At 39.2% G+C, this 27,102-nt stretch overlaps 1 protein-coding gene across 9 annotated transcripts in view; it reads right to left on the bottom strand.

The window, feature by feature from the left end:
- MAP2K5 (mitogen-activated protein kinase kinase 5) overlaps positions 1-27,102 on the bottom strand; it is a 266,567-nt gene that overhangs the window by 91,046 nt on the left and 148,419 nt on the right. For all 9 annotated transcript variants that reach the window (XR_003436416.1, XM_027123420.1, XM_027123426.1 and 6 more), the window contains 3 exons: positions 21,332-21,405; positions 20,321-20,371; positions 10,346-10,417 (listed from right to left, as the gene is read on the bottom strand). Coding sequence is in view for 8 of the 9 variants with exons in the window: in XM_027123420.1 (XP_026979221.1) it covers positions 10,346-10,417; positions 20,321-20,371; positions 21,332-21,405 (197 nt within the window). In the remaining variant the exon portion in view is untranslated. The remainder of the gene's footprint in view (positions 1-10,345; positions 10,418-20,320; positions 20,372-21,331; positions 21,406-27,102) is intronic.

The following is a 27,102-nucleotide window of genomic DNA, read 5'->3' as shown; positions in this document are numbered from 1 at the left end:
CTTTATACTGAATAGAAAACCACGGGCTTTTTGTTTTTTTGTTAGCTTCAGAAAGCTCAGCCCGTCAGTCATAAAGTAGCAGCTTGCCTCTCCACTGACAATCCTTCAAACACTGGAATATGGGTTGTCAAATGCCTGCTTTGTCTTCTCTTTATTTCTTTATTCGTCATATCAAGACTTTGTTGATTTAATGTTTTTTTTCTTTTTTTTAAAGTTCAAATTTTGTGTGTTTGTGTGTATACACGATTTGGACATGTGCTCTTGGAAAAACTTTAAAATCAGTCTGAAATCCATCAAAATAATAAAATGCTTAGCTGGGACTGCTAGCACCTGTTCCATCTTGTTTTGTCAATCTCATGGTTGTTCAGGATAGCTCTGAGCACAAAGCAAGCTCAACAATGCCTCATTCAGTGGGAAACACTTCACTTTGTCTGCCAGTTTCACATTCACTGCAATCACTGACAACCTTGGAAAATGCACATTTAGGCATGGTAATCTGAGACAGCTGGATCCCTTCACAGACCTTGCAAAAGGCTGAACTAGTCGATCCATCATCTGCCAAAGGTCACTTTAACAGCTCCTTTTTGCAATAAGTTATATAAAATTTTAGACAAAAAAATGACAATAGAAAAAAATCAAGTTAAGACAATTACAGAAAGGGGAGCGTGAGAAGAGGAATGAGTGACTGGAACTGTTACATGCTGTCTTCCTCAATATTCTTCAATGGAAGGGAAGGAGGCCCATGACAAGGATTCCAGAACCACACTTCTACCCACTTTCCTATACAATCTTCCACTGAAATTTCCTTTGTCTTTGGACCCTTCAGCTTTAATTCTTCAGCCTTCTGATGGTTTTCAGCAGAAACTTCTGATCAACAGGTAAGATATTTCACTAGATGGAGCAGCAGATAACATATTATAATAAGATTCAATGTCCACTCACGTTCTTGACAGTAATTATAAAAAGGAAGAGGAGAAAAAAATCAATATTTGAGTGGTGCACACCAAATGCCAAGTTTTTATGGTCGAGGGAAGCTGACAGCAGCTGCTTAGAGGGCATCCAGAGCCATCCGTCACCCCTCAGACCAGGTTCATAATCACCAGGGGCTAGAAAGGCAAACAAAGCTGCAGCTGTAGATCCACTAGAGACAGTTGTGTCTCTGGAAACTTTTTTTTTTTTTTTGTAGGGAGAGCAGGGAATAGGTTCTTCTGTATATTTAGAGGCAGGAACCAAGTCTAGGTAATGCTCCATAATTCTCTTCACCTGGTAAACTTCCACTACCTAGATGTTATTTCAAAGAGAAGCTTACTTCTCAAAGTAATTTAATGGGGTTGTTACTGTTAGATGAAAGTATTTATTAAAAAGCCTAGAATACTGAAATTGCCTTCTCTCAAAAAAATAGGTGTTTACTATTATCGTTTATCTTCTGCCTCCTTCATTACATTGTAGGTTCAACAAGGAAAGGAAACATACCTATTTACCAATGTGTCCCCAGCACCTAGTAAAGTATCTGGCACATAAAAAGTGTTCAATAAATATTTGAGGAATGACTTCTAATGTTCTCTTTGCTCCACAGATAAGAGGCTGACACTCAGAGTGGCAAAATGACTTGGCCAAGATAACACTGATTTTAAGTGGTGGCGTCAACATTTCTGGTTAATGCAAAATGTGTGCTCTTTAACAGTTCAAGGATTAGGATGATAGCCTTAATATCGGAAAATATATCATAGAAAGAAAATGACATACTCTTCACCACACTCCTCCAGAAACTTCTGTCAAAGGTACTGGGCTGGGTGATCCATGTCACTTTTTCAATACTTTTATTTTCATTTTATACAGCTCACTATACTCTATGTGTTTGCTTGTAAATGCAGAAAATCACACTGCATTTTCTTGATATCTAATGAGTCTTATCTGATATCCATTAAACAGTATGTATAAAGGTAAAATCAAAAAAATTAGATGTGTTAACAGCTTTTCACAGTTCCATAAGACAAGGTAGTTACATCCAACTATTTGTACATTTTACCCTAAATTTTCCTTGGGACAATTCTATTACAGATGTCTACAGAGAATTCAATAATTTTCTATTCTCCTACAAAAACTCACTTTCTCTGGGCAAAAGCACTGACATACATCATTTAGAAAAGTTAGGGTTTTTTTTTTTCTTCTGTAGAAATACTAAGAAGAAGGCCATCTGAAATGACATACAAATATTTCTCTCATGTTATAAAATTAAAATTGAAACATTTCTATTGATAATTTCCTCCCCTTTGTTTTCTCTGTTCATTCTTCCTGAAACTTCTGTTTTTTACGTTAGACTTCCTAACCTGGTTCTCTAATTTTTTTTTTTTTTTTTTTTGGCTGCATTGGGTCTTCGTTGCTACGTGCGGGCTTTCTCTAGTTGAGGTGAGCGGGGGCTACTCTTTGTTGCAGTGCGTGGGCTTCTCATTGCAGTGGCTGCTCTTCGTGTTGTGAAGCACAGGCTCTAGGCGCGTGGGCTTCAGTAGTTGTGGCTCGCGGGCTCTAGAGTGCAGGCTCAGTAGTTGTGGCGCATGGGCTTATTAGTTACTTGGTGGCATGTGGGATCTTCCTGGACTAGGAATCAAACCCGTGTCCCCGGCATTGGCAGGCAGATTCTTAACCACTGCGCCACCTGGGAAGTCCCTGGTTCTCTAATTTTTAATACTCTATTTGTTGTTGTCATCTGAAAGTTCCTTTGTTACAGCAGCCTGTTCTTGTTTCCTAGATGCAACATTTTCTCCCATCCCTCTGAGAATATTAGAGTTCATTTGAATTTTTCTCCCCTGCGTAGTGTCCAAGCCCTCCAAATTGCTTTCTTTTTCAGTTATTTTAGGTCTCTGTTCTTACCTTAAAAGACTTCCTCAAATGTTTTGCTAAGAGTAAGGCACTACAAATCTGACTAGTAACTCTGTGCTTGTGAGTGGAGCCAGTAGGCTGAGGTAACACGATCTCGCTGGACTATTTCCCTGGAAAACTCCCAATGCCTGGATCTTTAAGGCCTCTTGGTCACATTTCCCTAAAGAAAGTCTCCTCCAAGACGCAAGAGAGAAGAGATATGGGAACATATGTATATGTATAACTGATTCACTTTGTTATAAAGCAGAAACTAACACACCATTGTAAAGCAATTATACCCCAATAAAGATGTTAAAAAAAAAAAGTAAGTCTCCTCCAGTATCCTTCCTGAAAAGTAATCTTGGCTTCTAGTGTCCCAGGAACAGGGTGTGGTAAGATGGCTGGGAGTCTCCACATTTAGAATCTAAACTTTCACTTAATGCCTCTGTGCTCAGTAATGGGACCCAGCCTTCTACACTGCCAGGTATCACTTACTTTATTCTCAGAGAAACTCCTCTACTCAGTCTTGTGTTAGGGCTGGGGAGGGGTGACTGTCTGCTCATGCTGAGTTAGGCAAAGAACCTGTGGGTCAAACAGCTTAACTGTTTCTCAGGCATCTTTAAGACAATTCTCTTCTCTGGCCCCACCTCTACTCCTAGTTCCAGATATCTGGGACCACCAATTCCTGAGCCTTCTGGGTAGTTTAAAGGAAATCAGGTGCTTCTTTCTTTCTCTACTGCTGGCTTAGGATTTCAACACTCTCGGTTCTGCTAAGTTGTGTACTGTTGTCCATCTGCTTTCCCACATTCAAAATTTGGTTGCTGTTGTCTCCTTTCCTTTTTTAATAAAATTTTTTAAATTTTTTGGCCACGCCATGCGGCATGTGGAATCCTAGCTCCCCAACCAGGGATCGAATCTGTGCCCCCTGCATTGGAAGCGCAGAGTCTTAACCACTGGACCACCAGGGAAGTCCCTCTTTTCCCTTTCTTTAAGGTAATAAGCCTTAAAAGAAAAAAAATCCCTTCACGGTAATTTTTAGTGGAGTTTGAGGTGAGAGTGGAAGATAACACATGCATTCCATGCTTTAACCAAATTAGGAGGCTTTTTGAACCATATGTAAACATTTCAAAAAGTAATTCCTCTGAAAGAGAGGGGATAATGGCTTAATTTTCTCATTGTGCCCTTTCCAGAAGCTCTGAAACAGAGCTCCCATCTAAAGGCCCCGAGAGATTAAGTGATTTATCCAACGATCTACAGTGTATGCTGGCTGAAGTGGAATTTGAATCTAGGTCTGATACTCTGGCAAACAGAAAATTCTTCTTCACATGCCAAACATTTATGATCTATTCAGCAAATGTTTGTGAGCACTTATGGTAAAGGCTTTGTCAAACTTTAACTCTGATCTTTATTTTCAGAAACTGCTTTAAAACCATTACAGAAGTATGAAAAAATTGAGCCCCAAAGATTTCTTGAGTACTCACTAGGGCAGTGAAATTGTGCTAGAGAGTGTAGGAGATTACGAGAGAATCAGATTTAAATCCTGTCATAAGGAACTATGACATAGCTATAAATGAATAAAATACAAAGTGGAAAACGCACATGCCACAAGGAAGATGTAGACGAAGGTCAGAAGGAGAAGAAATTACTTTCAGATGCAGAGATCAGAGTTGGTGTTATAAAGGATGTGTATTTAAATTGTATCTTGGGGAGAAGAAGAAAATCATATTCCATGTAGAGTGAACAGCATAGTATTCCTTGAATATTTTTAACTTGGTAAAGGTAATTTTGAAGCTCACAAGAATAACTCTGTCGAAACAACAGAACCCATCAAATCCTTAGAAGATGGTGCTACTTTGATGACAATGACCTTGTGTGACTCTCTGAACGTGTTCTTCACCTATCTAGACACATTTTTCTAAGCCACGGACCTTGCTTTCATCATTTAACACATCATTCAAACTACTTCAGTAAAACAGTGATCACGCTGAAGAGGGGTCTCAGAGGACTAGATGACACTCCAATTAACCAAGCGCATCGAGCCAGATTGTTCTACGCTTTGGACTCAAGAGACTGGTGGAGAGAGGAGGCAAACAAAGGCAGAAAGAGCGAGGACCCAAGTGAAAAGAGCAAAATGCATGCGCTAAAGACAGGGCTTTCAGTCTGACTCCTGTGGAAAAGCCTGTCAGATTATTCACCACCGACCTTAATAAGGTTTACAATAGCCCGCCAAAGAGAATCACAAACCAGAACATGTACTTGGAGAGCTCATACTCAGTGAGAACAAGAACACTGCAAGACTGACCTGGTGCCTTTTTAGATGTATGTGCGTCCTCCTGAGCGCTGCAAACACAAGGCTAGAGGAGGGCGTGTGTTGACTTCTTTTTTTGACCCAATTAGGACCAACTTAAAAATCCAGCTTTTCCAAATAATACTGCTTACTTCCCTCCCACAGATTCGTGTTGTGACTTGAATGACACAAGAATATGAATGGATTAACTAATTAGTAAGAAGCAACAGTGGGACTCTCTCCTCAAGCCGTTCGTTCCATGGGAGAAGAGAGAAGCAATGCACAGCCTGTGAAATTCAGAAATTCTGCCCTAATATGTTTTAGGTACTCCTTACCCCTAGAAATTAAAATCATCAAAATTGTTAAGACAAGCCCTTACTATGTACACATTCAGCCCTAAACATCACCCAGTCCACTGAATCAGGGCATGCTTTCTACAAGAGTCAAACAAATACTCTGGGGCAGGATTAATCTTCCCAGTTTGTCCTAGTTCAGAAATTTTGTACTCTTGTTGGTGATTCTCACTTCTTTTTTCTTCTCTACTTTTTTGCATTTTCACACTGATTCTTGTCATGAAGGCTCAAGGAAGAAGTGCAATTAATTCCATGTGGGTTTTGACCTTTACTTCATTCTATAACTAATCCACATGAGGAGAACTACAACACATTTAAGGATCTAAAAACCATAAACAAAAAACATAGAAAGGGGCCAAAATCTTTACATCTAGTAAAACTGCTGTGCTCTAGTCAAGCTTAATAATCTCATTTTTCCCCTTCTTAGGGGTATTTCCATCTTTATGTTACTTCTGCCAACTCCAAATGCTATATACAGCTGACAAAATCCTGGAAAAGCAGCACTTCATGCAGAATTGAGAGGAGATGGGGGCAGTTCCGTCCCTGGATAAGGAGATAGTCTGATATTAAAGATTCTTTGCTTAAGGCACAAGTGTACCTGTGACTTTTTTAATGGCACAGTTTAGCTGCACGCAGCATCATCTTTCATGAAAGAGTGTGGCGAGAGGCCTTGTTATGAGTCCCCGTGGGGACTGTGACAGCACATTAACAAGGGAAGGGGCAGTATGAAGAAGGCAAGCAAGGGTGAACCTTGTATTTTAGGAGTTTAAAGCAAGGAAGGCAGCCTTCTAACTCTTGCATCACCAAACCTCAGGGATTTTATGGAATTTATGGAATTTGGTGGGGGGAGTGCTAGGTAGAGGTAGAAGGGATAGAAAACTCTGGTTCCCATTTTGTCTCTATCTGATTCTTGTGTAATTTCAGGAAACTTCCTTTGCTTGGTTTCCTATATTTTTATCCCATTTGTTTTTTTACCACCCGGTACCCTAGGGGAATAAACTGATTGACTCAAAACGCTTTTGAGGAAGGTATCCGCACGAATAGGTAGACCTTGCATACTAGACACTTGCTCTCTCCTGAAGGGTTTACTAAGATCCACCTTAGAGTGTGCTGGGGAGTGGGAGGGGCTCCTCCGTCTTTTCTTTCTTTCTCCCAGGGGCAACTCCCTTCAAGACAACCCAGCTCAACTGTCAACTCCTTTGAGAAACCTGCCACCCTCCCAACCTTTGTGGCTGAGAGCACTTCATAAACATCTTTACTAACAACACTATCACACTGCGCAGGGCTTTAGGTGTCTGTCTTCTCTATCAGAGGCAGTCTTTTCTCAGCTTTTTGTGCTCCACTCTCCAAGGCTTAGCATGTGGTAAGTGCTTAAATAGTAATTACTGAATGAATGAACGTTTCTACCCTTTGGAGTGTGTACCTAGAAAGGGAACCTTTCACTTTTAAAAGTGAGGATAAACAGAAGAGAAGCAATTCTTCTTTGAAGACGGTGACTATGTTTCAGAACACAATTTGTTACTCAGAATTTTAAAATGCTATTGAGATTCACACTTCTCTCAATCTACAGTGATTTTAAACAGGTTTTACCACATCTGTTCCAAGAACACTGTGGTGAAAACAAAGAAGAAACTGGCTCTTCAGTGCTTTTTTGGACCAACTTCCCACTCTCTTCAGGTAATGTTCTCATCACATCTGCTCCTAAAAAAAAGAACCTTGGGGTTCTCTTCATTACTGAATCACACACAATTTCTTATCTATGGACTCAAAACCTCCGACTCCCATTCCCTATCACATATTTTTTGTTGCCTTGTACCCCAAATGAAATCTGGTATGTAACACATTCCAGGGCCTTACTCTTCTCTCTAAAGACCTACTCCACCACCTGTGTTTGGTCATCTGTTCTCACTTGCCTGTCTGGTGGATCATAAGCTCCCAGAATACAGAGACTACGATCACATAGTCCCTTTCAAAAGCATTTAGTTAAGCATCACACACAAAGAGGTGCTCAACAACCCTTTCTGATGATCATAATCAGACTGCACTTTACATCCTCGAAGGCTATCTCCTCCCCCTTCTGATCTCACATCTGGCTCCTCAACAACCATTTTAAAATGCAGTAAGAAGGGAAACACCTAGCCCTTCTTGGCCCTCACTCCTGACCAGTGGTCCTTTTCTACTCTCCACTTTACTACATGAGCCAACACGCTCCTTCTGGCATTCAGGTGTCTCACACTCAATGATGACACTTTTTCACACTGTTCCTTACACCTTAATCCTCCTCAGTCTTACAGTGTCAACGAGTCTGTTTTCTCCAGTCTTCTGAAGACTGTTCAATAGTTTACCTCCAGGATAAATGAACATGATCAACAAAACCCAAATACATCGATGGCAATCTCGCTCCCTAAATGACAGTCTCTTTTTGTTACTCTTTGTATCCCTAGCACCCAGCAAAACACTGGCAGACATATATGTCAATATGCAATATAAATATGTGCTATTTATTAAGCAACTATCTATCTATCCATCTACTCATATACCTATCTGCCTACCTATCTTAACTGATCTCCCTGTTTCCATGATTGCCCCTCTATATTCTGTGCTCCACAGAGCACCCCATCATCCTCTGAAAATATAACTCAAATCATTTACTCTCAGAGTAACATCTGAAGTCCTTATCGTGGCCTACAAGGCTGCATATGATCTGGCCCCTGGCTACCTCTCTGACTGTATTTTTTCCCAGTTTTCCCTTTCTAACTCCACTCTAGTCACCTGGGTCTCTCTGCTTTCCTTAAACATGCCAAACACACTCCAGCTTAGCACCTTTGTATCTGCTGTTGCCTGATGGCCCCCTCACACCATTCCAGTCTCTGCTCAAAGGTTGTTTTATCAGAAAGGACTACTCCACTTCATTTTTTCCCTTAGGACTTACCACTGCCTGACAAATTATATATTTAGTTTTCCTTCTGTTTTTTGTACTTAATGCCCCACCCCTCACCAAATGCAAAACTCCATTAGAATCAAGAATGGAGTGTCCGTCATTACTATATCCCCACTGCCTATCTAGCAGATATAGCAGGAGCTCAAAAGCTGGATGAAGAAACGAATGTGGAAGAAAGGAATGGTGAATATGTATGCGTGCTCTAAATCTTAAATCTATTAGTTACACTGTCTGACAGTATTGCTATGCCTCTGCATATTGTTAAGTCACACAATTCTAGAGTTGTTGCAGAAAGCTAAAGAAAGACAAGAACAGACTGCTTAGAGTCACAGAATGTTAGTCTGGAACGGGGCTTAGAGATCATTATTTTACAGATGAAGAAACTGAGACCCACTGTGAGGGACACTGGCTTGCACAGCGCCACCTAGAAAAGCAGTAGCAAAGCTGGACCTGCAATCCAGGTCTTTCATTCCCAGCCTACGAGTCGTATCTTTACACCACGTAACTTCTCAAATGTCCTACACTATATCCGGTCTTTTACCAAATACATTTAATGATGATGATTTAAAATATGCAAAGGGTAATTATATAATAGCAAGAGCTGAGCTCCACAGATCAAAAATACTAGTTTTCCCTGAAACAGGCTAATTGGACAAGCCCTTCAGGATTCTGTTGGGAAACTTAGTTCTGAGCATCTGTCCACCAGTATTGCTAACCTGTCAGCTGATACATACATACTGTATTTCCTCTTAGATTCTCTTTCATGAAGAAGCAGAAGAATATGGTTTAATAAACATTGAATACTTTATTTTTGCTTTCTTTCTATAGTGCAAGTGAATGCAGTCTGAAGATATCTCCTTAGAAATTCAACTGCATTCATGCATTACAAAAATCACAGAAAAAGAAAATCACAGAAAAAGTATTTGACCAAAAGAAAAAAAGTTGATGAAATTGTGACTGCAACTCATCCATGATCTTGTTTAAGGAGTTCTTTCTACTTTTTAAAGAGTCCTCCTTTATCTGAATCAATGTACATAAGATACAATTCTTGAAGCACTGGTGATTATCCAGACTTTATACTACTATAATTCACCCTGAGCCAGATGTCCTTCTAATATAAGTCCTATGCATTTCCTTACAGATCAAAGATCATTGTACAGAACTCTTAGCACAGACCTCTAGTGGAGCTACATGTAGCTCACCAAGATAAAGTCCACTCTAAATACAGCTATAAAGAGTAAAGACGTTAAAATTGTGCTAAATGCATACACCTAACCTCCTCTAAATCATATCACACCCTGTCGCCCAACACATGATATGATCCTACTGGAACAAGGTGTTTTTTTTTTTCTTTCTAAACAAACATATAGAAAGTATACATCCAAATGAGTAGGGCTGTACTTGTTAATAAAGTAATCACCTCTGGAATTTATATATGCATTCCAACAAGGCTACTATCACACATAATTTTTTTGGAATTTCTCTTTCAAATCACAGGTTCTCCACATTTAGTGTGCATAAGGATCACACTGGGAACATGTTAATAATGCTGATTCTTAGAAATGTGAATTTAATTGGTTTTAGATGGAGTCTAGGAACCTGTATTTTTTTTTTTTTTTTTTTTTTTTGGCTGCAGTCGCCGGTGGCGGCAGTCGCCGTAGGAACCTGTATTTTTAAGAAGCGCTCCAGATAAGTTTTACACAGATGATCTGTGAGAAATAACACTTTAGAATAGTCAGCTCACAAGCCATGCAAGGGTATCAAAATAAGGACTATTGAGTTAAACTCTGTTTACATGTACACATAACACACTGGAGGTTTCACTTTTTTTTAAAATCTTCATCCTTCCTGATAGAACATATTAGTACAGATATACACAGAAGCACCTATTTCCAAACAACATACCTCCATAAAAGAGATTCCTAAGCTCCAGACATCAGAATGGATTCCATATTGCTCCCCTGAAATTCTTTCAGGCTGTAAGAAAACAGAAGGGAGCTTGTGAGTTGATGTAAGCTACTCCAGGAAACACATACGCTAATGTGAGCTCAGTTAAGGCAGAGAGCCATCAATATCTGCACAGCACATTATGAAAAGAAAAACAATTTTATATGTATGTGTTTTATATAGATAATACATAGAAACTGTATAGGTAATATAGGTATATTGGATATAATCTCATTGAATCCTCACAAAGACCCTATGAGGGAAACTTTGTTATAAAGAAAATGAAGGCTCATATTAGTGAAATAATTTAGGCAAGTCCTAAACTACTAAATGAGCTGAGAATTCAACCCAGACCAAATCCAGTGAGTGGTCTTAGTTGTGGAGTGACAAATTACAGCACATTATATAATATCATCACTTATTTGCATTTTGGGAGATGGGTCTGAATCACTAGGAATTCTGTTACTTTAAATTTTTTATTTGGAAATAATATTAAACTTATAGGAAAGTTGAAAGATTAAGACTAGTACAAAGAACATCCATATCTCCTTTGCCCAGATTCACCTACTACTCAACATTTCATCCCATGTATCAGGGTTTCTTTTTGATATAAACCAAGGAACAGTTCAAATGGTCCATTTGGGACTCTTGGTCCTCCATTCAAGATATGTAGAAAATACTTGGTCTAACAATTACCTGCACACTCTCTACTTCAATGGAAATAATTGCATACTGAAGTGGGTGCTGCCTGGTCTCTCTATCCCTCCAGGATTTGGCATTCAGAAAGGTACTTCACAGAAGTCTTTTGAATGAACACAGGAACAAATGAACAAGAGAAACTGAGGTTTTGCTGAGATGGAACGGTTGCTCAAGGTTACACAGCTAGTCATGGCAGGGCTAGGATCATGACCCACACCCCTTGGCCCCCAGTGCAGTATTCTCTTCTTTGTACCATCCCTGGAGTTCTTGGAAGCCACCACAGCCATCATCCTTCAAAAGTTTCCATGAGAGCCCTTATGAGTAACTGGGGTCAGGGTCAGCCTGCAGACGGAAGAAATGGACATCCACCACTCACCAGCAGGGGATATACCATGAGTGTAGAAGATGTGTGCCGGACACTCTCAGGTGAGTTGGCACAGTCCTACATCTTGGGGAGTTGGCTTAGTTGGGACGCAGAACTTTGTAACCTACTTCCCACTCCCACCTATGAGGCTATCTCAATGTATTTAATGCCTTCTCCCCCACTTTTCATAAAATCACATAAAGCCCTACCCTGAGGCAGCAGATTGGATTGTCTTATTTCCGTTCCTTTATTTATTTCTTTAATTTATAAAACCCCTTTCCTACCAAGAATAATTCTTCCCAAGTGTCATGTGACCGTTTCTCCCAGCTGCTACCAGATATGGTCATTCCAATCCCCTAATACTTTTTCTTTTATCTTCTAATCCCCCATACCACCACTTTTCAAGGTCCTGGCTCATACCTGAATGAACCCATTATCCATTTCTAGTTAGATCAATACATAATAGGATGCGTTCATATGCACCTGGCCAGCCAGTTACAGGAATAATGCCATCATCATAATATCAACAACGGCATCATCACTCTGTGCATTTATTGAAGAATTTCCATGTGCCAGGCACTGTTCTAAGTGCTTTTCATGCATATCTCACTTCAGACTCATAAACACCCATACTAGACTGGTACTATTATCATCTGCATTTAACAGATAAGGAATATGAGAACAGAGAGATTTAATTTGTACCCCCTAGAAAAGGATAATAATAGCTATCATTTAATAATCACCTAATTTGTCCCAGACACTGGGCTAGATACTTCGCATCCTCTACACTTTATAACAATCTTACAAATATTATTATTTTAAATTTACTTTATTTATGTATTTTTGGCTGTGTTGGGTCTTCGTTGCTGTGCGCAGGCTTTCTCTAGTTGCAGCGAGTGGGGGCTACTCTTTGTTGCGCGTGCCACAACTACTGAGCCCACAAGCTGCATCTACTGAAGCCCGCGTGCTCTAGAGTCTGTGTTTCGTGACAAGAGAAGCCACCGCAATGAGAAGCCTGCACAATGCAATGAAGAATAGCCCCGCTCGCTGCAACTAGAGAAAGCCAGCACGCAGCAACGAAGACACAATGCAGCCAAAAAATAAGAACTAAAAAAAATAGTTTAAAAACAATGTCTTAAAAAAAAAAAGAACTTCTAGCAAACATGAAAATCCTAAAATCCTCTAGAATTGTTAAAGAAATGACCAAATGTTGCCTTCCTCCTTCTGTCCTCTCTCCCTTTCTTCATCCACTAACTGACAGTTAACTGACAGATAACTGACAGTTATCAATATACAGCACTTCATCTAGAAGTGCAAGACCAACAATAAGGTTAAATATAACCATCACATTTACCCACTGAACTACTAAAACAAATGTAAACTGTAATGTGAAAATAAAGCACAGAAAAATTAAATTTAAAAAGAAAAATTAGCAAAAATGATAATGGTCACAGATATCAGAAGGCAAATAGGAGAACTCCTTAAGGATGAGAGTCTAACAACTTCTCATTAGAGAAGTTAATTCTTACAGTAAGCTAACAGACTGAGATTACTGTTGTGATGCAGCACTCAAGCACGAATGCTGAGTGAAAGGTGGGCAGCCAGCTCTACAGGTGTATCCTCAAGAATTCGTAGGGACTGGGAAACATGTCCAGGTGGCTGACACTGACACAGGTACAAGATAAGTCCCAATACATTCTGAATGTATAGAGTCAGGACTTGATGGCCTAAAGCTGCACAATTCAAATCTGTTCTCACACTTGAGGCCAAGGTGGCCTGCTCTGTCCTCTCCCCTCTAAAACCAAACCAAACTAAACCAAACCAAACCAAACCAATGGCCAGGTATGACACTACTGAGAGAAGACCTGTGATGAACATTTTTCTGTTAAAAAGCAAAAGCTGAGTTACTTTCTGACATGACATTTGTCACTAGTGTGGAAAGCTTAATAAACGGAAAACCATGACTCTTGTCTGAAGCACCTGTAGTGGAGTTAAAGTGTTGGGGAAAAACTCTCGTCTGTAATTAATGAGAACAGTAAGGAGTGGTGATGATATAAAAAGCAGAGGATTCTAAAAGGGCAGTGGCTCTAAGATGGCATGCACACTCCACCCCTCCACTTACCGCCGTGACTGGGCATTTACCCAGGGCCCATATTTAGTTAACTCATTCCAGAATCGTCTCTATTTATAACACAGTACCCTAGGGTTTACTTGTCAAAAGCAGGACGATACCAAGGTACATCCCTTACCTCTTCCCATAAAGGAACTTCTGCTCAGGCTACTCAGAAAATTAACAAAGTATGCACAAATACTTTAGGCTAGTATGTAATCAAAAAGTATATATCATAAACAATGGGGATTTTTTAGAAAGCCGGCAAGATCACTGTGTGGGTAGTAGAGCATACTGGTTAAACAAGGATTCTGGAGTCACACTGCTCTAACTCAACCTATTTTCCAGTTCACTAATTCTCTCTTCTGCTCCATTCAATATGCTACCAAATAGCGAGCTTTTCATTTTTATCTAGTAGTTTTGTTTGGGACTTTCTCGAATCAAGTATGTCACTTAAAAAATTTTTGATCTAAAGTCTGCTTACAAGTGTTGTTCCTTCATGTTGCTCTGTTTCCTCGTGTGACTAGTTTTCTTTGGCTGCTTGTTAGTTTTTGTTCTTCAAAAAAATGTTTGGAAAGGTTCTCTGAGGCCTAAAGTGGATGTGCCCACCTCAAGCAATATTCTCAGCATGAAGCTCCTTTTCTAACTCAGGTCACATATACAAACATCCAGGGTGCAAATCTGTGCCAGAGTTAAGTCTATGGCCACAACTTTCTCCCTTTTCCTTTTTCTCCTGCTGCTCTGCTTGGCTCTGAGAAGCCTTCTCTTTTGTTCCCTGGGATCGGGGAGGAAGAGCAGCTTTAACTCTGGTTTGCTTTTATACTGGGGTGAGGGCCTCTTCAGGCTTCCAGCATAATATGGGGAAGATCTTCTCCAAGACCCTCTGCCTTAAGGGAGCCCCCATATCATTCACAGCTGTAGCAGTACAGGCAAATGTCCTCAGGAATAAGCAGCTGTGACATTCTGCTTTCCCTTCTGTTTCAGGTTTCCATCTGAAAACCGTCCTGGGAGTTCCCTGTTGTCGTTTTAGCTCTTCAGTGCACTTGAGATGGTTTTTAAAGTATTTTAATTAGCATTTTTCAACAGAAGAGTTGGTCCAAATAACCTAATGTGCCACTACCAGAAACTAGAAGCTGGTGTCCTAATTAAATCTTGACTGTCACTACTTGCCAGCTCTGAGAATCTGGGCTAAAGTTACTTCACCTTTGGTTTCCTCATCTGTAAAATGAAGACGATAATAACAATATGTATGCTTAATGGAGTTGTCTGAAGATTAAATAAATCCATGTAATATGCTCAATTCAGTACATGCCACGTGGGGATGCTCAGTAAATGTTGGCCTCCTTCTAATCAACACCACCGTGTACGATCACTGCATGAGCATGGCCAACTGAGTTGTATCACGTAATCTGTATAGGTTATAATCTGGGTAAAGGTAATTTCTAAGAACAGGAATAGTCCAGGTAGAAAACAATGTTCAGGAGATAAGAATAGTTATTTAGATTGACTTTCTGATACCAAAGGACAAGTATCTGCATAAGATTTCTTAATTTCAAAACTTCAGGTATTCATAACAATAATGTCAAACTTTTGTATTTGATTTTTAAAAATTGTAATAGGACTTCCCTGGCGGTCCAGTGGTTGGGACTCAGCGTGCTGCAGGGGTCATGGGTTCAATCCCTGGCTGGGGAGCTAGGATCTCTCATGCCGCATGGTGCAGCCAAAAAAATATATATACATAATACATCACAATGACTGAATAGTGGGTTAAAGTTTCAGGGACTTCTATCTTTAGTATTAATTTTTTTAATAGCTTTTTTTATATAAATTTATTTATTTTATTTACTTATTTATTTTTGGCTGTGTTGGGTGTTTGTTGCTGCACATGGCTTTCTCTAGTTGCAGCGAGTGGGGGCTACTCTCTTCATTGTGGTGTGTGGGCTTCTCATTGCAGTGGCTTCTCTTGTTTCGGAGCATGGGCTCTAGGCATGTGGGCTTCAGTAGTTGTGGCACTCGGGCTCAGTAGTTGTGGCTCGTGGGCTCTAGAACGCAGGCTCAGTAGTTGTGGCACATGGGCTTAGTTGCTCTGCAGCATGTGGGATCTTCCCAGACCAGGACTCAAACCTGTGTCCCCTGAATTGGCAGGTGGATTCTTAACCACTGCGCCACCAGGTAAGTCCCCTTCTGTCTTTAAAATAGAGTAAAAGTTCTAGTAATCAGAATTTCCAAGAAATGATTTAATTTAATGTAAGCCACCAAAGCCTTTGGACCCCTTTTGTAATCCTTCTGGATGAAATCCTTTTAAAATATAGTTGAAAATATTTCTTGCTTTGGATTAAAATGTCCATTAAACCTAATTACCTGCCCCTAAGATGTAATGTGTCCTTGAACACGCCCCTTCAGTTTTGGGGTCTCAGTATCCTCATTGGTCAATGAGGAAGTGGGACCAGATGACTTTCCAAGTCTCCTATAAGACCCACTGTTTAACATGCCCCTAAATTGTTACTGTTTTTTTGTTTGTTTTCATAACCTAAGGATCTTAGAAAACCCTTCCCTATCTTTATCCTAATTACCATTTTCTTATACCTTACATTTCAGATTGTAGGAGAAGTAAGACTGTTCACACATGCACGGCTATTTCTTTGATTTATTTTCTTTTCAATATCTGAGCAGTCTAGTTGGTTATATTTGAGTCATCTGGGGGTCTTCTATACTTTATCACGCAAGTAAGATACTTATTAATACAAAAAAGTTAACTGCTCTGCTTATAATTAGTGAACAAGTCATTTTTGGAATGCAACTTTCATGAACTGATTCATTCATTTAGCACCATGTGAAGGACTGGATGTAGAGAATGAGTAGAATAAACCCTGCCCTGTGGAAGTCCTAATCTAGATTTGGAGAGACACATAAATAATCTGGATAGAATGAGAGGCACAGCAGTTAAAAGTTCAGTCTCTGGAGGCTGATTATGTAGGTTTCACTCCTGACTCTGCCACTTATTAGCTGTATGAACCTGGGTAAGTCACTTAACTTCTCTATCCCTTGGTGCCTTCATCTGTAAAAGGACGATAGTATTACCTACCTCATAGGGTTGTTGTGAGGATTTAAAGAGATAATATATGTAAAGGTTTAAAAGAGTGACTGGCACACAGTTCTAATTAAGTGTTGGCTATTATTATCATTGTTATTATCACCGTACAGAAACAGGTATGGATATAAAGTGAGAGAAATGGATATAAAATGAGGGCATTACATCAGATGACCTCAAATTGCATATTCTCACAATCTATTACTGTCTTCTACCCCAGCGGTCCCCAACCTTTTTGGCACCAGGGACCGGCTTCGTGGAAGACAATTTTTCCACGGACAGGGGTGGGATGGGATGGTTCAGGAGGTAACGTGAGCGGTGGGGAGCGATGGGGAGCAGCCGATGAAGCTTCGCTCACTCACCCACCGCTCACCTCCTGCCGTGTGGCCTGGCTCCTGGCAGGCCGTGGACCAGTACTGCTCTGCGGCCCGGGCGCTGGGGACCCTTGCTGTACCCTGTATGTCCCCGCCCCCACCCATTTCACACCACCCTCTATTTCTGAGTCTTTGCTCATCCTCCCACAGTGATCTCTCTCTTTTATAAGTGCCCTTTTCACATACTGTTTGAATCATCAAATTCATATATCATATGCCTTCTCATTCTCTAACGGTACGCTTGGTACAACTTATGTCACACATGACGTGGCCACATATAATGCCATGTTTCCTATTTTGCCCAAGTCTTATGTGGATTACAGAGTGGCACCACTGTACCTGGCTAACTGCATGGAAGGCGCTCAGTAAATACAGGTTGGTTAATTCAAAGTACTCAGTTTCAGAAAGAGCCTTCACTGGCATAGACCAGAAGTTGGCAAGCTTTTTCCATAAACGGCCAGATAGTAAATATTTTTCACTTTGTCGGCCATATGGTCTCTGGTACAACTGTCACAACTACTCCACTCTGCCACTGTAGCACTAAAGCAGTCATAGACGATATATAAATAAATGGGTATGGCCATGTTCCAACAGATCTTTCCTTTTTTTTAATTTAATTTTTTACTTTGAAATACTTATTAACTAACAAGAAGTTGAAAAGCATATATACAGGGAGGTTTTGTGCACCCTTCACCCACTACTACCCCCAGTGGTAGTACTATAATACAATATCACGATACCTCAGGCAGGGATTAAAACCTGTAACAGAATAATAAATGTTATTTCCACCTTCCCCAACTCCCAACCTCTGATCTCACACCAGCTGGTAAGTCATGGCCAACGAGAGCCTGCTGAATTGAGCCAAGCTCACTATCAGGCTATCACACTCTTTGCTTCCTAGGTATCTTATGCTTTTTACAGCTTGAACTATAAAGTTGATGACTAGAACATACTCACCGAAGAAGCAAAGTAATTTTAGCTCTGCCAATCTGAGCTAACGTTTCATAATTTTAATCCCCACATTTTCAATTAAGAGATGGATGCAGCACATTCATCCATAAACAAAAAGGAAAAAAAGTAATTTCTTTAATGTACACCTGGGAAAGACAACTGTAATCTAGATTTGTAGATTCAAACATATTGCAATTTAATTATCAGAGCAATTTAGAGCTACTATGAACATGATGGGGAGTGGAAAAGTTGTTTCATTTTTTGTTTGTTTTAAATCACAGTGTTCCATATTTTTTCAAAGACTGAAATCATGTCATTTGGCACAGTTTTGTTAATTATAAAGATGGCTCACCAATCTCAGATAACCTAGTAGAGCCAAGAAGGTGATTAAGTTTTGTAAAAATAGGTATGATGACTTCAGAGATTAACTTTTTGTCACATTACCTAGAAAAATGAGAAAGAATAAATTTTCTTTAAAAACAATGCAAGGCAAAAATTAACTGTTCTGGTATCTCAATTAAAAAATCCTTTGTAGTGTTCTGAGAATAAGATCCAGGGTTTCATCCATATTAACATTTTTTTACCAAGATAATAGATGAACAAAGAATACTGAGAAAAAGATCCAGCGTTCTACCCATACTTTGTTTAATTCATATAAAGACTACTAGAAGTGAAATGGACTACCTGAATAAATCTAGAACCCTCAGCAAAAAACTAAACTTAAGATGTTAAAGTAAAACTTTGCTCCAAAATACTAAATAAGTTTCCTGCTTGTCTCCTCCCAGCCCCCAACTCTTGAAGTGACTGTGGACGTCAATAAATAACAGCAATTTTATGGGGACTTCCCTGGTGGTGCAGTGGTTAAGAATCCACCTGCCAATGCAGGGTACACGGGTTCAATCCCTGGTCTGGGAAGATTGCAAATGAGCAACTGAGCCCATGTGCCACAACTACTGAGCCTGAGCTCTAGAGCTTGCGTGCAGCAACTACTGAAGCCCACGCGCCTAGAGCCTGTGCTCCACAAGAGAAGCCACTGCAGTGAGAAGCCCCTGCACCCATATGGAATCTAAAAAAAAAAAATGGTTCTGAAGAATCTAGGGGCAGGACAGGAATAAAGACACAGACATAGAGAATGGACTCGAGGACACGGGGAGGGGGAAGGGTACGCTGGCACGAAGTGAGAGAGTGGCACTGACATATATACACTACCAAATTCAAAACAGATAGCTAGTGGGAAGCAGCCGCATAGCACAGGGAGACCAGCTCAGTGCTTTGTGACCACCTAGAGGGGTGGGATAGGGAGGGTGGGAGGGAGATGCAAGAGGGAGGGGATATGGGGATATATGTATACATATAGCTGATTCACTTTGTTATACAGCAGGAACTAACACAACAATGTAAAGCAATTATATACTCCAGTAAAGATGTTAAAAAAAAAGGGGGTAGGGAGGACTGACTAAATTGAGATATTTAATAGCTATTGTAAAATATGTGTGCTATTCTCCTTGCAGTAAAAAAAAAAAAAATTTAATTTAAAAAATGTTAAAAAAAAAAAAAAGAAGAAGCCCGCGCACCGCAACGAAGAGTAGCCCCCACTTGCCGCAACTAGAGAAAGCCCGCACACAGCAATGAAGGCCCAACACAGCCCAAAAAAAGCAATTTTATGGACACAAATAACTTCCCTTACTTAAAAGGAAGGAAAAAGAATCGGGTCAAAGCCAAGTCCACATTGGTATTTGAAACAGTTCTATGCTTCTACTTTTTATTCCTGGTAAATTTATTTCAGAGGGACCAAGTAAGTTGTCTTATAATAGGTACGAACCCAAGTAAACAGAATATAGATATACAAGTTCGACAGAGAATTGTCTGCTAAATCTTTACATTCAGAGGATCAGATCATAAGTAATAATTTACAATCAGATCCATAAGTAATAATTTAATTTTTAATTAATAATTTAATTTTGAGTTGCTGTCAAAGCATGCTTATTCCTGGAAAAAAGAGTTGATCTTATTGACTGACATTCTGGTATACTTTAGGGTTAATTAAATAATCAATGAGGCAAAGTAGCCAATGTGCTATAAGATACAATTTTTCTATAGGATTATACTTCAAAATGATTTTATACTCAAACCAACCAGTTAAGTGAATAAAGTCAGAGAAGTTGGTAGCTCTTGTATAAACCCTAACATCTTTTAGGAAGATTTAAAAATCCAATCATGACTGGATTGACTTTGTAATTTATGATCTGTTAGGCTAAAGCTGTGGAATTAATTCAAGAATTATACATTACCAAGTACATAAAGATGTTGGTTTTAAATGTTATTTTTGCATAAGTTTACTTACCGCCATATAAGCATTTGTTCCAACATACGTCTTGGCTATAGAATTCACCAGCTATGAGACAAAACATTCTGTCAGAACAATATAAAGATAATGTGGAAATAAAATGGGCAATTATTCCTCATTTAACTTACAATCATCACTTCTATAAATCAACTAAAAATTATATAAAAAGGAACAAATTTATCTACAAAGGCATTAAAAATGATTACATCTCTTTTCTTTTGAATGTGATTTCCAACTTAAACAAGCATAGCATTACAGTTTATAGCAGATAACCTTAAACAATTCACTTAAGCAGGATGCTTATCGCTTTAGTACCCCAAACCCGCCTGATTGTACAAAGTCAATTTGAAGTAGAATTTGAACACACTCATTTTTTAGTCAGATGGTCAAGATGTGAATGAAGCCTCATGCATTACTAGAATGAAATGAACACTAAATACGCTGGAGGGATAACAGACTTTGACAACTCCTAATACAATGATGACCTTCGCTTTGGTCTTCGTGTTTGGCTGGGAGTAAAGGTGGCTGCAATTCAAATCAACATCACAGCACGCTCATGGGTCACTATCACCAGGGTTCTCAGGGGAGGCCCAAAATGGAAATTAATTAAAATTTGTGCTGCACATTGTAATGGCCCTCCACCATTGTTGCTCCCAATATTAATTTTTATTGTGGGCCAGTTGGGCTCCCCAGGCACAGCTCCCACTCTGCCCTCCCTTTTGTCTGGCCAAAACGCTTTCATATCAAAGCTGCATATCAATGAAGTTTGCTATTCGTAAGTAGTAATTACAATATCAGCAGTTTTTACTGTCATTAAACAATGAACAATCATATTCTGATGAAGGAAACTCGCTCAGAGATTAAAAATGAATAACACAATCCCAGCCAACGAGAAGATGCAGAGTTCTGTTTGTCTGGCAGCTAGGTGATTTTTCAATCCAGAGAGTAGAATGAAAATAGAAAGTGGATGTTACAGAGAAGAAAGATCGGCAGGAAAATGAGACCTACCTGAGTGCTAACTCCAAAATCACACAGCTTGACTTGTCCTCTTGTGTTTACTAGCATATTAGAGGGCTTCACATCTAAAAAGGGACCAGAAAAATCCATGTCACTAGTTCCATATCTACAGTGCTTGTTCTAAAAAAAGCACACATGCACACCATACCATATTGCAGAATTGACATCATCTGTTCAACCTAGAATTCTAACCACAAATTTAACGCAAAGCATTTTACCTGGAGGCAAAATGTAAGGTCCTAACTCCCTCACTTCCAACCATTTCTGGTTTCTATAGAAGCAAGGGTTTATTTACTTCACGTGAAAGTCAAATAAAATCTTGGCTTCCAACAACAGTAAATACACCCAATATCCTACTCCAGCTTTCAGGAAAAGTAGATAAGAAAATGTAACCTTCCTGCAAAGAATTTGTACAGAAAGGCTTAGTTCTGCTCTCAAAGTGAAACTGCTCCTCCCACCTCAGGAGCAGTAAGGCCAAAGGGAAGCCAGCAAGGAAAAAAATCATTCATATGTTTGCTGGTAACAGGTGATATCTGGTTGAAACAACGAGAACGTGAATGCAGTTCTGCTGTTTCCTGGTTTTACGTGCTACTTCAGATAATCCTCAGAAACTGATCTAAAAGATGTGTAAATGTGTGTGCATGCGTGCACTTATCAGTCTTTGTTTCATTTATCCTTCTCTTCCCTTACATCATTTCGACTGTTGTTAGAGTTAACAAAAGAACTGGCACAGCTTTTGCCAAGGCAGTTCGCTAAATAATGACACAAAGCGTTTCTGTGAAGCATCGTCAGTGACAACAATAGGCCTTTTCAGGAATTCAAGGAGCCCACAAAAACCATCCAAGCAGGATAAGAGCACATCACTTTTGATAGTACAGAAGAGCACCTGCTTCAATGCTTCATCTTCAGTGGCGAAAGTGGTCAAGAACAGACAACTTGTTATATTTAATACAGCATATAACCTTAATTACCCCAAAACTAAAGACTCATAATTTTTATGTAACATCTAAAAAAAATCTGTGAGTTAATCTCACTCCGTCCCTCCACCCTGCAAAAAGTATCTTACCAAAAGTAGGTCCTTAACTCAAACTTCAAGTTCAAACTCAGTAACCAACGATTATTGAACCCTACCTACCATATGACAGGCAACATGACAGGCATTTTCTCATACATGTGCTCATTTGGTGTTGCCTGATGGACACTAGAATGTAAACTCCACGAAGGCAGGGACTTTGTCTCTTTTATTGACTACTATATTCCAGTCCCTGAAGAGTGCCAGGCATACGGTATATGCTTAGTGAGTATTTGTTAATAGATGAGAATAAGTTAATGGAAACCACGAACACACAGTATTATTTTGTTGATGATACTGTTGTGATCAGGGGTTAGCTGTAGACCACGTCTCTGTAGCATGCCCTTTCAGGTAAGACACACTAAATACTTCCTTTAAGGGGGCTTTCTCTTTGAATACAGGTCAGTATGCCCAGGCAGGTGTAAGCTTTTTCAACCAACTGGTCTCTGCCTCCAGTTTTCCCCAATTTCAATATAAACCTTATACCACCATCATATTAAATATACTTTCATTCTATCACTTCTCTCCTTGAGGAGGAAGTAAAATATTCCCTGACCTCCCCCGCCAACCCCAGTGTGAACTTCTTAAGAATAGGGTTGTGCTTTCAAATATGCCTCAATAGTTTATACAAAAAATATACATCATAGACAGCCACAGTAGACACTCAATAAATGTGTGCCGAACTGACAGAAATGTTAGGCTCTACAAAGCCTGGTCTTATTTTCCAAACCTAATTCTCATTATAAGCCCTCAACTTTGAATATTTTTCTTTTGGACAATCTTCTCTTTTATATACTGATACCCTTAAACCATTCTTAAGCCATATATCAGATGATAGATAAAGAACAAATATTCTGAGCTCCTGGAAGAAGGAGCTACATGGAAATCACAAGGTATGGTAAAAAGAACAAATTCTTAGCTTTAATCAGACACATATTTGACTTAAGTGGATCAACAGAGAAAGAATAAAACAACAAAATTTCTAGATTATATTCTAAAAGGCAAGGTGTAAATAAGAACTTTATGGCATTTTCAGCTCCCCAACATCTTTTTTTACTTACATGTAATCCTACTGCATGACTTTGCATATTCACCTTTCAGCCTAGCTTTCAGGAATACTTTGTGTATGAAAGCAGTAGACATACAGCCATCCTCAAAACAACCTTTGTATTCTGACTAGACTGTTTTAGTCACTGTCTCAAAAGAAACAAATCCAAAACACCCCATTACTAAGCCTTTGTTCATGCTGTGTCCCTGACCCCAAACCACCTGGGTTTAAAAACCCTTCCTTGATATTTTTTGACTGAATCCTGCTCATCCTTAAACTCAAGTACCCCATCTCCCTGTTGCCATACCTACTCAGGCCATCAAAATCGCTGCTTCCTTTGAACTGCTAAAGCATTTACTGTCTGTACCATTTGGAACTGAGCATGTGACATTTTTACTAGTAATTACCACATTTACTGTTACAGGTATCACCAAGTAATAAGTTCACAGGGTAGGAATATGCCTTATACATTTTTGTATGCATCCTGTTGGATGCATATTATCTTTGCTCACTGGTAGATGGCTTTCTAAACAATATACTAAATTTGCTAATATAAGTGTTCCAAACCCAGCAACATCATTTGAACATAAAAGACCCCTTTAAACAAAATCAATGGATTCAGGCTAGAAGACAGAAGACTTGGATTTGTCTTTTGGGCCCTGCCACAAATTTGGCATATGACTTTGGACTAGGCATGTGACATTTTAGTTTTCACCTCTATAGGGAGATAATAAAAGTTACCGTATCAATCTTTAAAAATTGTGGGGATTAGATGAGATAATGAATGTAAAATAGCTTTTAAACTGTCAAACACTCTATAAATATATTATTATTATCCACTGGCAATCAACGAAGCAATGTAAAGTGTTATATTTTGTTATGTTCAGAAAATAATTTCTGTGCTACTGCAATAAATTTAGGCTGTATTTGGGTAAAATACTAGTTAAAAGAAAATAATTTCAAAAGTCCAGTAAGTAGAATGATAAAACCAATTCAATGTTTATGAGGGGGCATATTTGCCAGACTGTATGTACTCATTCACCAACAAGGCCACTGAACTGGTCTCCCTATTTTTACACTTGCTCTACTAGAGTCTGTCTTGAACACAGCAGCTAAAGTGCCCTCTTTAAAACCTAAATCAAACCATGTCATTTCTCTGCCTAAAACCTCCAAGGGCCTCCCAACTCAATGCAAAAGGCAGCCCTCGTGAAGGTTTCTAAGGCCTTCTCTGAACTGCCCCCCTACTACCTCTGTACTCTCATCCTTCCTACTCCTCTCCCTGCCCACTCTGTTTCATCTCACTGGCCTTCTTGCCAGTCGTGCTCCCTGCTTTGTGGTTCCATATAACTGGAATACTCTGCACCCATATATACATGCATGGCCTGCTCCTTTACTTGTTTTTAGGTTTCTGCTCAAATGTTACCCTTTTAAGAGAAGCCTTCCTCAACCACCCACTATGAACAGCAATATCTTCCCACCTCCGATATTCCCTTTCCCTCTTCTCTGTTTCAGTGCTCCTCATAACACTTGGCGCCACTGACACCCTATATTTGTACATGTATACATGTCCCTCTCAGTCCTCCCGTTTCGAAGGAAAGCTCCATGAATGCAGAGATGTGATCTGTTGTGTTCACTCCTATATCTAGAATAGTGCCTGGTATGGACTAGAAATGATATCTGTTGAACAAATGTTGGTGAATGAATATTTCCACTAAATAGATGGGCAAACATGTGCACCTGGAGAAGCATGAATTTGGCCTGAGAAGGAGCTCCATCTTTTCCCACTCAATGGCATATACTTCAGAATAAATACATTTCACTATTAATGAATACATTTGTGAGTGATATTTTTCATTCTGAGAGGATCTATGGGCATTCAAAAATACTCACTCAACAAATATTCACTGACGCCTTAGCATGTGCCAGATATGATAGTAGGTCTGTGGAGAGAAGCATGAGTAAGACCCACCTCTGCCCTTCAGGAGAGTGTAGACCAAGGAACTGCTGGTATATATTTTGACCAAAAATAGTGCACATGAGATTTCAGGATAATAACATTGCTTATGTACAATCTAAATGGGATTTGCTTCCTATAATAAAAACAATGAGAGTTATATAACTAAATAGCTCCCAAGCCTGGCTGTGCATTTAAAAACAAAAACCTTTTTTGGTTTTACCTCAGATCTGCTGATTCAGAAACCAATCTAAAACAGCCAGGTCTTCAGGTCAGCACTTAGAAAAGACCAACATAATGGGCTGTTTTTCCCTCTGATTAAACTGCTGGCAAGTTCAGAATATCTGAAGAGAATTTCATCTATTGTTTAACTTTACTTTATAAAATCAGTTTTATTCATTTAAAAAATCAATTTTATTGCAGTCATTTTGAATATACAGTTTAGTGACTTTGACATATACAACCATATACCCACACCACAATCAAGATATGAAACATTTATATCACCCCAAAAGGTTCCCTGTGCCCCTTTACAGTCAACTCCACCCTGACCTCTGGCAACTACTGATTGGTTTCTGTTATTTTTAGATCAGTTTTACCTTTTCTACATATATCATAAACCCCGTAATATGTTGTTATAATTTTTGCTTTAAAAAGTCTGATGATTAGTTTGGATGGTACCTCTCTGCCACTAATATTTAAAATGGATATTTTGCAGACAGTACGCAGCTGGGTCTTTTTTCGACCAGTTTGACAATTTGTGCTCTTCACTGCAGTATTTAGACCATTCACATTTAACGTAATTAGTGATATGGCTGAGTTGAACTCTACCATCCTACTATTTGTCCCATCTCTTCTTAGTTCCTTTCTTCTTTCATTGCCTTCTTTTGGACTAGATGGGCTCTTTTTAGCATTCCATTGATCTCTACTATTGACTTCTAAGCCAGAAGTTGGCAAACTTTTTCTGTAAAGGACCAAAGGTGTTGAGAGTCACGTGGTTTTTGTTGTAACTACTCAATTTTGCCACTGTACTGCAGAAGCAATCACAGGCAATGTGGAAATAAATGGCATGGCTGTGTTCCAACAATCTTTGTTTACCAAAACAGGTAATGAGCCAAATTTGACCTGTGGGCTAAAATTTGCCAGCCCATTTGAAGGTTTTTTGTTTTTGTTTTTAACGGCTGTTCTAGGATTTACAATATGTTTCTTTAATGTGTCATTGTCTACTTTCAAATAATATTAGGGTATTTAATTTATAACATAAGAACCTCAGAACAGTATGCTTCCATTTTCTTCCCTCCCATCCTCTGTGCTACTGTTATACATCTTTCCTCTACATATATTATAATTGCCACAATATGGTATCTTTATTTTTGCTTTAAATAATCATTAAAAATTTTTTTAAACATATTTTATTGAAGTATAGTTGATTTACACTGTTAATTTCTGCTGTATGGCAAAATGATTCAGTTATACATATATATATATATATATATATATACACATTCTTTTTCATATTCTTTTCCATTATGGTTTATCACAGGATATTGAATATAGTTCCCTGTGCTACACAGTAGGACCTTGTTGTTTATCCATTCTATATATAATAGTTGACATCTGCTAATCCCAAATTCCCAATCCATCCCTCCCCTAACCCCCTCCCTCCTCCTTGGAAACCACAAGTCTGT

Source organism: Aethalodelphis obliquidens, unplaced genomic scaffold (genome assembly GCF_003676395.1).
Source record: "Aethalodelphis obliquidens isolate GAN/ISIS:26980383/991018 unplaced genomic scaffold, ASM367639v1 scaffold26, whole genome shotgun sequence".
Lineage (NCBI taxonomy): Eukaryota > Metazoa > Chordata > Mammalia > Artiodactyla > Delphinidae > Aethalodelphis > Aethalodelphis obliquidens.
Note: the sequence above shows the minus strand (reverse complement) of the source record. Positions and strands in the feature narration are given on the sequence as shown.